This window comes from Typopeltis vanoorti, chromosome 22 (assembly GCF_054136105.1).
Source record: "Typopeltis vanoorti isolate ZY-2024b chromosome 22, IOZ_Tvanoo_1.0, whole genome shotgun sequence".
NCBI lineage: Eukaryota > Metazoa > Arthropoda > Arachnida > Uropygi > Thelyphonidae > Typopeltis > Typopeltis vanoorti.
Genome location: NC_143570.1, coordinates 46943692 through 46962879, shown reverse-complemented (window position 1 = coordinate 46962879; position 19188 = coordinate 46943692). Strand labels below are relative to the sequence as shown.

The window sequence follows — 19188 nt, the reverse complement described above, 5'->3', positions numbered from 1 at the left end:
TTATACAAGGATTTCACATTACTGTTTTTCAGTAGTTTTTAGTAATGATCAATTTATGGTTATTTCAAGAATTTTCCGTTTTAAAGAGTTGTTAATTTCTTCTTGGTATAATGGAACAGTTTTATCATTTTAATTGCACTAAGTTCCATTTCCTTTGTTTTCTTATTTTCTTTCATTTTTATCGTTGACATATCTTTTAGAGATAATTTGATTTTTAAACTGGCTGTTGTGAGATATCCATGTGCGTTTGGCACTTTTTTGTTCTTGTTAGGTGCTGCATATAATTTATTAAATGCTCAATGATCTCATCTTTTCGTTTCTTTTCCTTAAGAAATAGTCTTTTAGCTATTATAAATGAAGAGAAAATTTATGAAAATTATTTCAAGTTTTCGAAATAATATTCTTTCATGAAAATAAAAAATAATATTTTTTATCTTCGTCATATTGATGAAGATAAAACGGCAGTAGTAAGCAAAGATTAAATTGTATGTGCACATCACAATGATTCAATATGTATACTAATCAGACAGTGTCATTAAAACAGGAATCAAAACAGAAATATATGGAGAGTATTCGCATTTTAAGTTGTAAAACCGTTTTTCAACTATTTTGCTGCTTGGATAAGTTAAGAGAGATCAGAAAGGCCATCCAAACAACAACAACAACAAGGCGAACTTGTAGTATGCAAGTAATAAGAAGGAAACTCAAAGAATGGTGTGTACTTTATATTTTTTTGTTATTGCACGTTTCTCCAAATAAACGTAGCCGAATCCTCGCTATTGTATTTTGTGCATCAATGCTTGTTAGAATTCAGTAATCCAATATATCGAGGCTCAAATTCTTTCTTTCTTTTCTCTCATTCGTTCGATACGCTACTCTTCATTTTTCCCGTTTCATCACAAGTTGTATGGATATCGAAATAAGTTAGTTTACAAGAGAAAACAAGGTCAATTTAGCAGTTATTAATATGAAAAGACCGAACCGGTGTTCCGGTTGAAATAGCAATCGATGTTCGCTCTTAGAATACAGACCCTTTATTCCGAATTTTTATCAGTTTATTCACATACATAAATTTAAAATATTTATTTGAATCCTCTGTCGCTGCATATTCAGCACCGTGTTAGGAGAAGGCAATCAAATTGATCACTCCTGAATGCATTGCTCAAACTGGACAGTCAGTCATATTCGAATTTTAAACAAAAAAGGGAATAAAATGGAAATCTCGACATTTTTGAATTAAATTTATAAGCATGTTATTCAAACAGTTTTAAAATGCTATACTGGTGTCACCGCTGATTTGGATGAAAGGCCATTCGCTTATATTAAGTACTAAATGAAAATACAGCAAACAAAGTAACTTGGTTGAAGAAACGTTTGATCTTGTTTCATGAAAACATTCTCACTCCCACTGATATTTCACAAGTATATGATTAATTTATTAATTATAGAGGTAAATGATCTTTAATTTACATCGCTGAACATTCTGCGTATAAATTTTGTATGATCTTTCGTCTCGTATCTTAGATACACTGAATCTTGAGCTTATACATAACTGACGCTGGTTTATCTATTTTTTTTCCCTTATTTGGGAATTACTGTAGGGATTCCTCCCCACAACGTACGCTAGCAATGGAATTATATATTAGTGTACATTAGTTTATAAATAAAACTAAACCAGTTATACAGATTGAAGGTTTACTTTTTAATGCCAATAAACTTCTCTAGGTTAGCGATTTACATTCGCTCCTCAAAAAAGCTTATAACTGAAACTGCTTTGATGGATCAACTGAGAAATACGTAAACTGTGATGAAATAAAGGGTAGTAACGTAGGAAAGATATATCTTAAATTTATCCTGTTGTATGTTAACAGAAAAAAAATTTCAAAATTAGCCATCTAACACGAGTCATTTAAAAAAAAAAAAAAACTTTTAATTTTAAAGTGTGGTTATCAAGTTACTGGGAAAACATCGATCAAATGTTCAAAAAAAAAAAGGATTAACAATTAGTTGGTGTACACAATATTTTGCTGGTAAGGAATGATCCTGCTTAATATTCTACATGCGCACTTTCTCTTTTTTACCCATCTCCACAAGCTGAGATCGATTCTCCGGAACATGCGATGCTAAAAGCATTCTAGAAAGCCGCTTGCTTACTCTAAAAACACGTTTAAGAATGCAGAGACACAGACACACCCATGATTAAATTTTAAAGTTCTCAAAAACTAACGCGAACTCACAAGTCACATAAATCGCAATTTCGACAGGGAGCTAAGCACACCGATACACGTTGGGGGGCATGTGCGTGCGTGCACGCGCGACTATAAAGAAAAATTTTCATATACAGATATATAAAAGTGTGTGGGGAAAAATCGAATAAGCCACTTTAAGGCTATCATTTATTACAGCAATAAACAATGAAAATACGTGGGAAAATTATAAAAATTGATTACATGGTTGTGGTAACTTTGTATATATATCCTCTGTGGTTCAGTCAATAACAGTGACTGAACAGTTGGTTTCAAATCCTGTCTAGGACGCGAAAACTTTCGCCGATGCCCAATTTAACGTCAGGTCATCGGCCTCACAGGGCTGTAAGCGGTTTTCCATTCAACAAGCAACTGGTCAGAGAATACATACAACTGACTGACTGTAGATAGTATTAGCTACCCTATCAGCGCACTGAGTAGGCTTCCATACAGGCTAACTCGTTGAAAGGCAATAGGATGGGAATATATTTAGTTCCATATTCAAGAGCAGAGAATAAACTGCCAAAGTTTTCGTTGCACATGAGCGTTTCGATAACTAAGTTTACAATTCCTTTGGAAAAAATCTGTTATGGATTAAGAAATTAGCAAATATTTGCTCCTTCACACTAAACACTGTACTCTTAACTGAATCTTCTATTACTATTAATTTTTAGAACAGAAGTTTTAAAAATACTGAACAAATATCGATTAAAAGAAAGTCTTATAAATACTACTATTGTTTTTTTTTTTTCGAACTTCTTCGAAGCCTAGCAAAATCATCAAATATATTTTCGCTAGTTGGCTATAAAACGATAATGGATATTTATTATCCTTTCTTTTAATAGTTTTCTGTGTTCAAATTATGGAATCTCATATGTCCTCAAAGTGACTTAACACGCTTTTTTATTAATTGAAACTAAGAACGTTGCATTTTAATTAAAATGTTTTTAAAATTAAACTGAAAAACAAAAAGTCTTTTTTAAAATAAAACTGAAACTGCTAACTCACACCGTCTTAGGGGTCGTTTTAAAACAATCAGCAACATTAGAAATATGTTAGCGCCCATTCCAAGCACAGCTATGGTGAAGAGAACCACAGCTTCCGTTGTCTGCGCAGGATGACAAGTTGACTTCCCTGTGTGATTACTGGTGTTGAGGGATCCCCAGATACGAGGCACATTCATGATCGTCTAAAATATAGAGGGGAAAAAATCAGTACATTATTTACCACTCAATAAAAATGTTAAAAAAATGAAAAATTCATGACTCTCTCTCTCGCTATTAAATAATAATCATTCAAGACAATTTTATAACACTAATGAAAAATATCAAACTTATGCTTTTATTTTAAATTAATCCCTTCTATAAATATGGCAGAAAATAACTCCGTGAGCTAAATATTGATCGAGAATGACTAAAACATTAGGTGTTATAATGGATATTTTTTTACAAAAATGTTTTTTCCTTGTACTCAAATGCACCTGTTTAAAAACAAACGACAGTTTACAAAACTTTTCATCCTCTAACTATACATAAGCAAATTCTCATCTAGATTAGTTAAAAGTTTCCGTTTGCAAACACTGAATCCATTTTGACCATCACTTTCTTAGTACGTCATGGTACTCCAATGATTTTTCTTAATATATAATCACCCTAACAACAACAAAACAACGTTACTAATGAGATGGGTGAAGCAAGCATGCTTTTCATATTCCCCTTTGTCTGGATAAAGAATTTGGTGATGAGATTGTTTTGAGCTTTACGCTTGATCTTTGTGGGCTGTGGGATTATCTGTGTTCATCTGGGAGTAGAATCGACTTGGGTCTTTTGTGTTTACAGTAAATTGCTTCGTTGTAGTTGGAGGATTGTTTGATTAATGGGTTTTGGTGCGTGCTTGCCTTGAAGAACTTTTCAGCAAGATCATGAAAGGAAGAGATGTACGGAATTCTGGTCTGTCTCTCGATGGATCGGGTTATTTCTAATGAACCAAGAAGCTTACAGAATCATCCGAAGGCACTTATTTTGAATTCGCTGTAGTTTTAGAATATTTGATTTTGAGGTATGGCTCCACGTTGGGCAGAGGTCGGTAATGACAGGACGTATCACCATCAGGTATATTAATAATTTATTTTGTATGTCTGTTTTACTGCTGTGGGATAAAGTTGAGTTATGGCTTTGAATGCCTTAGTACCAATGAGTTTGATATAGCTGTTAAATCGGAGTATTTTGTCGAGTTGTACTCCTAGATATTTGGTTTCTGTCTGCCATGGAATCTTTTCTCCAAAAAACTGGATGCCATTTTTGAGATAGACTTTCCTTCTGAAGAATAGTATGACAACTTTTGTGAGGGTTTACTTGGATCCTCCAATTCGAGAGCCATTTTTCCAGTGTAGAGATACTTTCGCCTGATTGCCAGATGGGGCTGAGAGATCTTACTAGTATTGCCATGTCATCTGCATATAGGGCTGTCATGGTTGCCCTTGGGTTTTGTGGGATGTCCGCTACGTAGCTTGTGAACAGTAGGGGGGGGGGGGCAAGCAAAGAACCCTGTGGAACTCCTGCTAGGATTTTGCGCCTTGATGAGATAATTCCATTGATTTTCACCTGCACGATTCTTTAGTTGAGGTATGCATTGATCAGCCTTATGAGATTTTCGTATGTTTGCTTTTGTGAGTTTGTAGAGAAGGCCTTGATGCCAGACCTTATCGAAGACCTTCTCAACATTTAAAAATACCGTGGGTGTGCAGGTTCCAGTTAAATCCATGTGTGATGTGTTCCACTAGCCGATGGATTTGTTGTACTGGGCAGTTCACGACGAAAGCCAAATTGTTCATTTGGAATGATTCCTAGTTTTTCTGTTAATTTTCCTAGTCTTCAGAGGATGACGTTTTCAGTTATTTTTCCTAGGTAGGAGAGTAGACTGATGGGTTCGTAAGTTTGAGGGAGTTGTGGATTCTTTTCTGTTTTTTTTTTATCGGTATGATATCAGCAGTTTTCGAGGCTATAGGAAAGAGCTGGAATGATATTATTGCGTTAGTTATATTAAATATATGTACTATGGTCTTTCGTGGGAGCATCTTTATGATTTTGTTGGTCATATCATCTGGACCTGGAGCTTTTTTTTTGTATTTAAATGCTTTATGGTATTATTTCTGCTGGAGTAGTGTGAGTGATGCGGTCTGAGTTGTCCTTTGTCTTAAGGTGCGCTTAACTTGACGATGGACATTATAAATGAGATTAACATTTAGGTTATCGTGCGAAGGTCTGCACTGCTCCTCCAAGCTATCCACTAGAGCTTCCTCTTTTTCCTTATCGGTGTGTGTGTGTGTGTGTGTGTGCCATTCTGTGCTTAGCCTGCATGGAAGGGGGGGGGTAGGAGCTGACATTTGGTACGATGGATTCCCAGATTGTATAGGTGGGGCTTACACAGCCATTTGACCTCATGCACTTTTCACCAAGAGGGGAAGAAAGTAGCTTTCGAGTTGGGTCAGCCACTGCAAAATCGTCATAAAACTAGCAAGTTCAGTTTTCCAAACGACTTAAAATGCAATTAGGTGGCAAAGAAAGAATTTAATATTAGCACAGCTGAGAACAAGCCGATCAATAAAATCACGGAGAAATTGGCAAAAGGAAAACGTTAAATCCATATTTATAAATAATAATCTTCAGCTGTGCAGCAATTGCGAAATTAACGAGACATCTCCGAAAATAAGACCAATATATTAAAGTAATATTCAATTCTAAAATATAAAAAGGTGTCTTTATACGATTTATATTTTATTCGATAATTTCAAGGATATACTAAGTTTTTATATCTAAACGTTTACAAATAAATCAAACATTTATGTATATAAATTGTAGCATTTATTAGCAAAAATTATCCGTATTTAGTTTATTATATTAACAAGTAACATTATAGACAAAAATATAGCAATATCATTACAGTGAAATGTTTGAAGCAAAATTATATTATATATGTTATATTTTTCCCCAAATTTAGGAGTGCTTTTGATAAAAATATCTTTCTGTTATGGAAGTATAACGTAACATGGTTCATAGCTTTCTAAAGACGCTACTTCCATGGATATTGACTCCAGAGAGAGAGTTTAAGGGCCTCCTTTTAGTTTGTAAGAAATTGTTTACGTCTGAAAGATTCTGAAATTCTGCCTGAGGGAACTAGTCAACATATCAATAATTCGATTTTATCCTTGTAGCTTCGTAAAACTAACGCGCGCTTTATTTCTATTCCCCACACACAGATGTCGATGCTATGCCGCCTTCGAAATTTACTATCATAACGGTGTTATCTTATAAAGGAGCCGTGTTAAACATATACAAGTTATTCTATTAATATATTTGCAGTATTTTAGAAACAGTGAGATTTTAAAGTTGGTATATCCAAATACCAACTATGTGTGTGTGTGTGTGTGTGTGTGTGTGTGTAAAAGCGTCATGAAACTCTAGCAAGTTCAATTTTCAAAACGACTTTTGAAATGCAATTAGGTGGCAAATCAAGAATTTAATTATCACAGATAAGAACAAGCCGATCAAAAAAATCACCGGGAAATTAGCAAAAGGAAAAAGTTGAATCCATATTTATGCGAATAATAATCTTCAGCTGTGCAAAAATTGCGAAATTAAATTAACTGTAATAAAGAAAAAAAAGGCTCATTTCACACTAATACAAAAGAAAAACATTGCGATACATTAATAAACTTGTATTATTGATGTTCGCATCTAGGTACGGTATTACTGCACAATGATAGGCTTCATAATAATCTATCTCGTACCTAGCACAAATAAAAGAGCAATTAGTTATTTGGAAAGCTCCTTATGTTTAATTCTAAGTGGTCCTCTCATAAAAACACAAAAAGGTCTTTAAATGTCAAGTGTTTAATATTAAACACTTCTCAACATCAACTTCGGTATATTACTGAAGCCAACCGTTCTAAACTGCTAGTTACCTTTCAGTCAAGGAATACGTTTGAATCCATATTGGCTTAGATGTTTACCTTCTTTAGGTGATCATTTTCATTTCTTAGCACAAGAACACCATATCTCTTTTACCCAAGTCCTGAAGTGGTTGGTAAACTATTTCGTATGCACCAAAATAGTATGCACTGTACGATTTGTCGCGTCAATTCTTGGATATTGGTCGGAATAAATATACTCTTATAGTTTTCAAATCTTTTGTATAAATCTTATATTCCGACCAATATCCAAGAATTGACACGACAAATGGTACGCATACTATTTTCCCCCACCAATACGAATAAATGCATTTGTTATCGATCGTTATAAACAACTTTTTGAAAATGAAAATATCAGGAACATCGCCTCATGGTGCATTCAGTAAGAATACCTTTTGATTGGTAGAGTATGGAATCGAATCCAGTCTAAGAAAGATATAGAAAATTAAGATGTATTTATTGGTCATATACGGAGTAGCAGGATGTTGCCTCTGGAAAGTCGAGGTTTCTCTCCTAAAAACAGAATAACTGGCCAGAGAACCACATGCATAGATTATTATCAAAATGAATTTATATAAATGTAAATTCTCGTTCTCTTAATTATAAATGTCAAATTCGATGGTAAAGATTTATTTTCAAAATATTTATAAAAATGCATTACCTATTTACATACTCATCCAAATTTAAAGCTGTTACTTCGTTTTCTTATTTGAAATTAAAAGATAATATACAAAAGAATATTTCTTCCAATACCCTGCTGTCAGATACAGATGGTATCCTCTGGTATTTATTTAGAAATGAAATCTTAAGCTAACTTTAAAGTTACTGTTAACAAACATCGTATCTTATCACGTGATTTTGCTGCTTTTAATTTTGTGCCTGCTGTAACGTTAAAACTACAAGATCGAAGTAATCTTGAAGAAATTAAGGAGCGTTTACTAAAGAAAGGATTTAGGGATGACATTAACAGGAATTAAAATTGAAGAAGACGGAAAATCCATCCTATTGTCCGAGTTGAACTCATTTTCCAGATCGCATCAGGCAGAAGCATTTTCTTTCAAATTCAACAAAATCTTATCTTACACGAATTTTCGGTTATTTATTTGCGAACTACACTCCATATATTTAAATAACACAAACACTGCGGTATTATTTGCACAGTTCGTTTCGATTTAGCATTCTTACATTGTTTTTTATATCCCTAATACTCCGAAGTTTCCTTTAGAGATTTCTGGATGCCTAGAAACGCTTTTCTACATCCATTGTCTCATATGAATCGTTTTATGAACCTAATTCAGAAAGCAATTTCCCCTTTTTTTTTTCAATAGCATGGATAATAAATGCGGCAACTCATCCCACCGGTACTCTTTTATTTGTCCCTTGAAGTTAAACTGCACTTTAAAAGCATTTCTTTAGTTAATGATACCAGAAAACAAACTTTAGGTTTTTCAGACTTATTAACGAACTTTTAGCGTTGTTGAAGGTGTTCCAGTTGTCTCGAATTTCTTGGCAATGATTCAACAGCGCTAATTTAAGCTACGTTAATCCTGTCTCTAAAAAGTAAGCATCCAAAATAGCGTAATTTGCCTGCATAGTTGCCTTTCATAAATCTTGAAGACATTAAAAGACCATTTACCATTTTAAACGCTCTTTTCCTTTATTTGAAACAGTTAATTTGATTTAACACATTTTTTTTTGTTTGTCCTTTTCATATTCTCGTGACGAAGTATCACATCCAATTCCCTCGTGCCTTGTTAGTTTCTTTTAAAAACGGACCACGTGGATGCTTTCAAATCTAACAGACGAATTTTTTTCCCCATTGTTTTCAATCCTCCATTGTTTTTTCACGTGTTATTCTCCCAACTGCAGTGTTAATTACTGCACGCCTTAACCTTTAATTAAAGAACACAACCAGCTTGGCGCCACGCTGGAAAAATCTTTATTTTCTTTTTATTCTGTCATAATTATAATGTTGCTACATTTGTTTCGTTACCATCCACCACTAGGACACAATAACCACCAAGTCATTATCTAGACTTCCTCGTTGCATAAGCTTCTTTTTTGCTTAATTTTCCGGTACTATTGACATTTACAAGATGTCCGTAGAAGCAATTGAACTCATAATTTACGAAGCGAAGAGCAACCATACAGAAAATGCAAACTTTAGATGTCGTGACATTAACTGTTTCTCAAAACAGTTATATTTCATCTGTAATTACTGTTATATAGTGGATGACAGGATACTCATAGCTGTGTAGGAGAATAAATCCCGTAGCAACGATGAACAGAATTTGCTAAATGCCTAGTAGTTTTCATTTAATCTTATATATAGACAAAGGAAGCCCTATATACCATATTTTGGGAAATTCGTTATTCTTTTTTTGCATGTTTATCAAATATAGATGGCTAAATTTGCAGTGTAGGGATCTTTAATTCATTTTAGGTTATAACAGTAATTGTTTGCAATTTAAATCATTTCTAGATTTGACTTGATCAGGAGATTTTGTTTCTTCTAGTGCTCGAAGCCAAATTATAATCAATGATGATATTTAAAAAAATATTAAAGTTTTATAAAATTATAAATTTAATATAGAATATAAAATAGTTATATACTTAAATTTTAAAATATTTTTAAAAGTAAAATATATAAATAAAAAACAAATTAAGACAATTTTATTAATATAATTTGGAAAGTATTTAAGATCTCTTTTGCTATATAACAGCGGCTGTTTATGAAAATCATCTGTTCCTTTAAATTTGGAAAATAGTCAGATGGAGCCAGGTCTGGGGAATAGGAAGGGTGAGGCAGACACTGAAAGCCAGTTATGTATTGTCTGGTGGGTTTCATGAGCAGTGTGAGCAAGTGCCTTGTCCTCCAAAAGCAACACGTCTCTGCTGAGCTTCCCGCGGTGTTTTTCCTTCAGTATCTCCAGTTCCTTCAGAGCTGTTGAATAAACTGCTGCTGTAACAATTTCACTCTTTTTTGAGGTACTTTGTATGGATTACACTATCCATATCCCAAACGACAATGGGAGGATCCTTCCCTGCTAACTTTTGGGTTCAGAACTTCTTTGGCCATGGGGAACTTTTGGGTCACCGCTCCATTGACTGTTGTTTGGTCTGTGGGTCATAGTGATGAAGCCATGTTTCTTCATCAGTCAAAATACGAGCCAAAAATGGTACACCTAATTTCTCAGAATGATCCCAAATCCCTTAAAATTACATCACACGTTCTCTCTTTTGGTCGGCATTCAAACATTTCGGGACCCACTTCGATGAGAGCTTCTGCATGTCCAGATGTTGATGAATAATAACCTCAGCTCGTTCCCTCATATCCCCAGTCTTGGTAATGTTCTTGGCTGGTATTCGTCTATCAAGTAGCACTTACATCGATGTTTTCAGGTATGATTGCTGTGGAAGGTCTTCCTGACTGGAGCATCTGTTGTCTCAGGATGCCCAAATTTAAACTTAGCCATCCATCTGGAAACTGTTGGATATGCTGAAGCACCGCATGTTTTCAAAACCTCTGACATTTTTATATATTCTAAACGAAAAAGAACAAATTATTACTATTTGATGAAACATGGGGTTAAAGGGTTTTAAGATATGTTCTTTCGCGTGGTTAAATCAGTTGCTTTATCAGTTTTGTTCTAGATGTTTATCAGAACTTCTCCCCCCCCCTTGTAGTTTAGAATATCCAGCTTTCTGAATGAGCTACCAGCTGAAGTGCAAATTTCCAACTAATTCTATAGAACATTAGTTATTTTACACTAATGCAGAAGTAGCATAAAACAGTACTCGAAAAATCTTTAACAGTTGCAGAGAATTATACAAACATTGTGCATCTCCGATTTCCTGTATGAAAGCAGCTATGTTTACATGGAGTGTTGTTCCTCTCACTCTGAACTTTTAAAGTAAACTAAGATGTGCTGCTGTAAGGAAAATAATCGCATTACTTCACGTTACTACCAGTCTTCGCAGCCATTCATCCTCGTTAAACTGGCAAAATTAGGAGCAGGTGTTAAGATATCTTTTGCAATGGAAGAGGCTTCGAAAGTCTCATGAGGTAAGATTAAGAAAGCTTTGAACGGAAATTATGAAATAGTATTAAGGGAGTGTACTGTAATAAATGCAGTTACTTTATTTCCTAATTTTCAGGGGAGTGTAATTAGCATAAATATTTTTCTACATATTCAGAAAACCAAGATATCGGATAAAAGTAAACGTCAAAGTTAACTGTTGAAAATATAGCAACACCGAGAATAAATGAAAAATTATTAGTGTGCCTGATATCCATATTGTATACGGCTCTAATAAACTGCTAGGTAGGCAATCATCGGAAGGCTTTTCACACAATGATGTGTCGACACGTATTTTACTGTCCAAATATAAAAGTTTAGAGGCAACATCTAAATTGTAGCTGTGCCTACGGTGATGCATATTGCTTCGTCACCATAATTCTTATGTAAAAATGTCTATTATAGGATTATAATTTTTACCTTACAACAAAGTCGCCGGTCTAAGATTAATATACTTATAAATATTTCAATGAATCGCTTCACTACCATCCGAGTAGACCTTAATATATAATTATTTTATTTACATCTCTATGAACGTTCACTTTCCCATATAAAAACCTGATTCAAATATTTCCTGAAATACCCATGATTCAGTCGGTTTATGGTAAACTGAACAATTTATTCAGATGGTTCACAATTGGTTCTATGGATTAGCTTTGGGATTTATGAGTTGACACTGGAATATTCCAGCATAGTGGAAGCAGAATGATGAAACGGGAGAGTGATATAGTGGATTCGTGGTTGTTAATTAAATAAGTAATTTTTGCTAAACTGGCGACTCTGGAAAGATAATTTGAAGAAAAAGAAGGGATCGTCCACAAGAAGTGAAAATACCGGTTTGTGGGCTATCAGTTAATTCCATGGAGACATCAATTTTTAGAGGTTTTATTGCGCGTATCACCTGAATATACACGTGTATAAACACCTAGGGGGGGGAGAAGATTTGGAGGGCATGTTGCATTTACTAAAAATGCAAAAAAAACCAGGATAAAGTAGGATAAGCGGGTAGATGCTGTATATTGTGCTAGCGCACGGCCTTATTATCTCTATATTTGGAGATAATAAGGCCGTCGCCAGATTAGATCGCGCCCCGAAGCAAACAAATATGGCCCCTGATGGATTATAAGACAAAAAATATAAGAAAATCTCCAATTGCTATTGTGTTTTTGTTACAAGAGAAACATTAATGCAGAACGATTACATAATATTAATTAAATGTTTGTTCTACGGGGATATCGCACAATAAAACTGTTTATAAGCTCTTCTAAATTTAAATTATAAGCTATGTCCGCCTCTATCGATATAGTTCCTAGACCATCTAATCCTTCTTAGGTCATTGCAGTTCGCAAATAATTTTGAATCAGTTTAAGCTTGGAAAAACTTCTTTCCGCACTTGCTACACTAACAAGAATTGTTAGTAGGGACTGCGCCTACCGCAATATGGCTGAAGAACGCCCTTATTAAGCCGCGCCGTAATGCAGGCTGCCTCTATGCTACACCCTGTCGATGGAACTGTAGATAATACTAATATCTCTATATTAGAGATTAGTGTAATGTTTAGTCAGCAGCCTGTAGGTAATGCATGTCGGCTTGTATTCTGTCAGTATCGAATCACATGATTTTGTCAGAGGGGAAGAATTTCAAAATATACATTAGAAAAGAAATTCTACTGATGTTTGAAATTCTCAGCAGGTCTTTCTCAAGAACTGAAAGAAATGAGTATTTCTAAATTCAGAAAAAAAAAAAAAAACACCTTCCAGATTCTTTGGTTATCCAAATACAGAAGAACCTGGTTGTCGAACGACTCTCATCTCTAACAAATCGGTTCCCGAACATATTTTCCGAACAAAAAACGCACCGGTTTCCTAACAGGCAAACTGGCAGGGCTGAGATGTAAGACGGGAGAGCGTCGGTTACGCGCGGCCTCCGCTCAGTGCAGGCACCTGCTCGAATTTGCAGTGCTTTTTCTTGATTTTCTTTGTGTTTTGTTTATTTTAAATAAGCCACCATAAGGCAGAAGAGGGAAAGTGATAGCAGCAAAGCAAAAAGAAAAGTTGTTAGAACCACGATAGAGGTGAAAAAAAAAAAAAGAAATCATATCCAAACAGGAAAATGGCGTTCTTGTCTCGGATCTCAAAAATAAAGAGGCAATCAAGGGTGTCTGCTATGTGGAGGACTAATAGTAAGGCTTGGGTAACCAGGCAATTTTTTATTTAGTGTATCCATGAGGTCTTTGCCCCAAGTGTGAGAAAATACCTTCAAGAAAAAAAATTTGGCAATTAAATGCCTTCTTGTGATGGACAATGTTCCTGCTCACCCTCCAGGCTTGGAGGACGAATTAGTGGAGGAGTTTGATTTTATCACAGTGAAGTTCTTGTCCCCTAACACAACTCCTCTAATCCAGCCCATGGACTAGCAGGTCATTTAAAACGTTTAAGAAACTCTACACCAAAGCAATGTTTCAAAGGCGTTTTGAAGCGATATCTGGCAGAGATTTAACAGTCATAGAATTCTGGAAAAATCACTTCAACATCCTCCATTAAGTATCCTTGACAAAGCATGTGTGCAAGTGACTTACAGGACCATGAACTCGGCCTGGAGGAAATTGTGGCCAGACTGTGTAGCAGACAGAGACATTGAGGCTGAGTATGTTGCTATTGTCCATGATATCATGACTCTGGACAAAAGCATGGGATTGGAAGTTGACAATACTGATGTGGAGGAGTTAGTGGAAGACTACAGGAATAAGCTCACCACAGAAGAACTGGAACAACTTCAGAAGGAACAGCAAAAGACGGAGGTGGAGGAAATGTCTTCCTACACAGAGGAAGGAAGGGAGGGTTTTCCTAGTTCTTTGATCAAAGAAATGTGTGCGAAATGGGGTGAGGTGCGAAGTGTTGTGAAAAGATATCACCCTGACAAAGCTGTAGCAACCCGCATCATAAATCTTTCTATTTAAGTGTTTATTCTTTTCGTGTAAGATTTTATACATTTTCATTGTTTTTGTATACGATTTTATGCATTAAGTACTATTATAAAGGTTTAAATAAGCAATCATTTGGGGTTCGGGAACGGATTAATCCATTTTACATTAATTCTTATGGGAAAATGGTTTCAGGTTTCAAACAAATCGGTTCCCGAACAGCCTTCAGAAATGAATTATGTTAGACGACCGAGGTTCCACTGTACTCAAAGAATTCCATACTGAGAATCAGAAGCTAAACAGGAAATTAGATCTTTAAGTGTAAAAGGAATTAAGGTACATTTGAGGTTTGAATCAGATTGAGGGGGGGGGAGTTCTCAAATTTTTTTTTCTCGGTACTGCCAGGATGCAAAACTAATTCATTTAAATCCACACCTTAATTCTAAATTTTACTTATTAACTAGTATAATTAGAAATACGTCTCTCTTCGGGTGAAATACAATGGGGGGGGGAAGAGAAATGCATTTAGAATACTCAAGACATAACTCACATCGTTGCACGAAATCACTTGTGGTCTGGTGCAACTCCGTGCACTAATTACAAATTTAATAAACTAAGTTATGTAACCACATTAAATCAGGTGTTGCCTCATGCTTTATGATTAGATGGCTTATTAGATCTTACTTCTGCTAGAAATAACGCTGAACTTTATATGCGTATTCAAATGATGCTTAATGAATAGTAGCTGCTACTATAATAGAGATACAGTGTCTCACTTCTTAACAAGTGAACTTTTTATCGGAATATATCACAGCTTCATTAGCATTATCAACTCTAAATTCCTATTTCTATCTAGTTAAATCTTTATTTACGTAGTCTTTGAAAAATAAAATACATCTATATTAATACTTGATACACGTTTCATTTTTATTACGTTTACCTTAGTTTACCCAAGTGGTTTAAAAGTGCACGCTGGCTTTCTCGTCACCAAGATTTATTATTATTGCTCTTTTGGAGATGACAGCTTCTACTATAATTTATTCATAAGAAAAAAGAAACTTTTGAATAATTAAGTCCTATCACAATCCCATTTCCTATTGAATAATAAACGAAATGCCTGCGATTTTAATAATTAAAACTCATGGCTTCGATCACTCATTTTGGCTATTGTTTCAGTATAACTGCTGTGAATTCACTTGTAAATTAATTATTCACTCTGTGCTTTGTTTGTTATAATTCACTCTGTGACGAGCTTAAATTATTCATTCTGTTTGTGCACTTATCAATAATTCACTGTGCATATCGCTTCCCTGAGTAAATTACCTTCTGGTGTGAACCAGTTACTCATTTAGTCTTATGCATCCATAATGCAGGTTTTATTTCTTCTGTGATAAATAATTCACCCTGTGTGTGCGTCTTCCTTCATAAATAATTCATTGCGCGATTTTATTAACGAAAAAAGAAAATATCAAGCTTCTTAAAACTTAGTTATTCGTAGAGGATTTCATTGTGCTTGTAATTATCACTCCTGAAGCAATTTGCGATGGAGAAAATGTTGTAGCCTCCTTAATAATCTGATATTGATCGGAGTATTTTTTTAAAGTTTTTATTATTTTTTATTTATTTATTTATTTTGGTTTTAGGAAGTTTTATATCAATGCAAAGTTCGGGTACATTTTTAGTTTCTTTACTCAGTAATTAACATGAACAAAATTAGATATTTAAACATTTCTTATGTACATAAGTTATTCACCTTTCAAATGTTTATCTTTATTTTGTCTTCCCTAATTGCGTGAATTAAGATCTTTTTATTTGAACAAAAACTCGATTGAAAGACTAGTTACATACATTACTCTTATTCAGATAAAAGCTGTAGTTCATTTGCTAAATATTATTGCTTTGATGTTTTGAAAACTCAGAAAACGAAAATAATTAATTGGATGTTTGCTGCCTTGACATTTATTTAACGCATATTTGTGTATAAACAATGTGCTCCAGCTTGGGTTAGAAATAAAGGTTACCTGTCTACTTTTATCTATGAATGGTTTCTCTCGTTTTTTACTTATATAATGAATGGTTTTAAATATTATAGTGAATAAAATTCATTGTTATCACTAAAAAAAAGCAACTATTGATATATATTAACACGTTCTCGTCTAACAGTTAAATTTGATGTATTGTTACTCTGCAAATATACAAAGCATGAATGTATTATTCTTACTGTATTGTTAGCTATCACTATGAGAATCAGTTATTTGTAAGAAAATAGGACTATATGAAGGGCAATAGTATTTGATTATCCTTTCACACAAAACCACAGGTAAAAAAGAATTTTTGAGGTATTTCACGAAGAAATAGTTTCAGATTTAATCTTCATGACGTTCAAAAATATGGCTTCATAAAGTTAAATCCAAAGAAAATTAATGTAAGAAAAAATATTGTAAATAAATCAATAACTAAGAAAATTAAAATGATTTTCTTTATAAAAACCTTAACATTATAAATATGAGCAATACATCTTTCATATGTCAATATGTGCAATTAATAAGAAATTATAATTAAATATTTGATTGGTTATCCAGAGGGGCGGTGATTAATACCCTCGGAGAGTAATGGATGACAATTCTGTAGCCAATGAAGTTCTAACTGAGGCTCGCCCTGTAAGCCAGTCCTTTTAAGGACTTGATTGGTTATAGAACAGATAGGATTTAGTCCTTTTTAGGACTTCCAGGGTAACGAATTTCAATACTGTAGCCAATGAAGTTTTAACTGAGGCTAGGCTATTGCCGTTACCCAGCCATGACTAGAGCTTTTAGCTCAATAATACCCCACCCACACAGATTTTCTTCATTCAGATGACGGGATAAAGAATCAAGGACTCAGTCCATCTCCCAGTTCTTTTAAGAACTTGATTGGTTGTACCCGTGTGGTGGCCGGGATAAGGATAGCCCCAATGTAGCTGATGCATGTCGTACGAGGCAACTAAAATGGGAACCCTTGGAGGGTAATGGATGGCAATGCTGTAGTCAATGAAGTTCTAACTGAGGCTCGGCTATTGCTGTTACCTTCCTGCCATGATCAGAGCTTTATAGTTCAATAACACCTTATCCCTACACTGTCCTCTACAGACAACCGGGAATATGAAAAGCAATCTTGCTTCGCCCCTTTAAGCCAGTCCTTATAAGGACTTGATTGGTTGGTTTTCTATTTTAGGAACTAGAGCAAGGGCCGTTAATAATACTTATTTAAAATCAGAAAGACATTGGTACTTGAAATATTTTATAGTCACGTTTTATCGAAAGATAACCTATTGTCTTGTACTGTGGCCGTTCATTTTATATTAAAATTACTAGAACATTCTATAGGAATTCGTGCACTATCCAGCATTTAAATTTCTTACATAATTTGCTTACGATGAAAATTCCTCCCCCCCTCCCCTTAATGTCAATGGAGTATGCATGTACTGTATATCAGCAATGACAATTCTGTTAACATAGCTCTTTTCTCTAATGGTTTTACTTCCAAAACCATTACTTTTGTGTGGATGGAGAACTAAAATTAACCGACACGACTTTCGATTCCTACTGATTTTCTATTTATTCTTCGGAACATTTCCAAGGAAAGCCATTTGGTTTGTTTCCACACGTTTTTCGAAAACAATACTTAATCTTTTGCGGAAACATTCCAGCAACCAAACAATAAAAGAGACGATTTTACAATTTAAATATTTGAAGTTTCTTAGCAGTTGACTTCAACAGTTTGAATAGTTTTACGATTTTTTTTTCGATTATTTTCAAATCGTTCATTGGTTCTTGGACGACAGAAATAAATACATCATAGGAATCGATAAGAAAACTTCTTAGGTTTGTATCTGTTTCACATTAACGTTTTAGTCTGCTGAAACAAAAAAGCGATACAGGAAAAAAAAATCAATTACTTTGAATCTCGTCATGGTAAATAGCCCAAGTTAGCACGCGAGGATGTGTAATCGTCTGTGTTAATTGACAATTAGACTGGCTAAATTAGAGCTATAAACATTTTTATAAGCATACTTGGCAACAATGAAAATATTATTGGCTTACTTCTTCAACGCTTTTAACAATGAATGAAATCAACTCTGTTAGGAAGGGAAGATGAAATTCTCAATGATGAATTAAACAATGACTACAACATACTTTTCAGTGCCGGATTAAACCTTGTGGAGGCCTGTAGGCAGTCAAAACTCGCCCCCCCCCCTTCGCAAATTATCTCCTAATACGTTTTCAATGTTAATTGTTGGTTGGTAAAATTAAACTAAGCACGTCGGCCGCTAGATGGAGATGACCATCACTAATGTACATTACACGTATGTAGGTTGCACCGAAATCTTTTACTAGCTGACAGAAAATGAGCTTTTAAAAGAAACTAATGCGCACCTGATGTCTATGGTTTATGTACTTTAAATTGTTAATCGTACATTACATTAATACAGTATTTTCTCTATAGTCTTTAATGCAAAGTTTTCGTTTCTTTGAGTTGATTCATTTTTTTCTATCTTTTGGAAATAATTTAAGAAAGCTTGATTGTAATTTTCTTTCAAGATCAAATCAAATTAATATTATTTTGATCCGTTGTCGCGGGGCTCCTAAACGACATGGGGCCAATAGGCCTGTACCTACTCTGCCTATTTGGTAATCCGGCATTGATACTTTTCCTGTAATGTTTAAAACTAAATCAAATACGAGTATAATATTTTTTATAAACCAGTGATTTTTCGCTTAGTGAATAAATTGGCTGAAAGACTCCATTACTGTGGACGAAAAATATTTTGAAGTAATTTTAATTAACATTTTTACGCCCTTGCAAAAGAGCATTGCCAAGAACAAATTGCGTTCGGCGAGTGATTGTATTAGTAAGAATAAGTGGGAAAAACCTAATAATGCTTATTATCATTTAAATATATGTTTTAAATAAAAATTGAAATAAGTCTTT

At 34.3% G+C, this 19188-nt stretch overlaps 1 protein-coding gene across 3 annotated transcripts in view; it reads right to left on the bottom strand.

Annotated features, from left to right (window-relative positions):
- LOC150094397 (uncharacterized) overlaps positions 1 to 19188 on the bottom strand; it is a 164651-nt gene that overhangs the window by 91530 nt on the left and 53933 nt on the right. For all 3 annotated transcript variants that reach the window (XM_090412293.1, XM_090412294.1, XM_090412295.1), the window contains exon 2: positions 3257 to 3435. In XM_090412293.1, the coding sequence (XP_090268419.1) occupies positions 3257 to 3429 (173 nt within the window). In that variant the 5' untranslated portion in view covers positions 3430 to 3435. The remainder of the gene's footprint in view (positions 1 to 3256; positions 3436 to 19188) is intronic.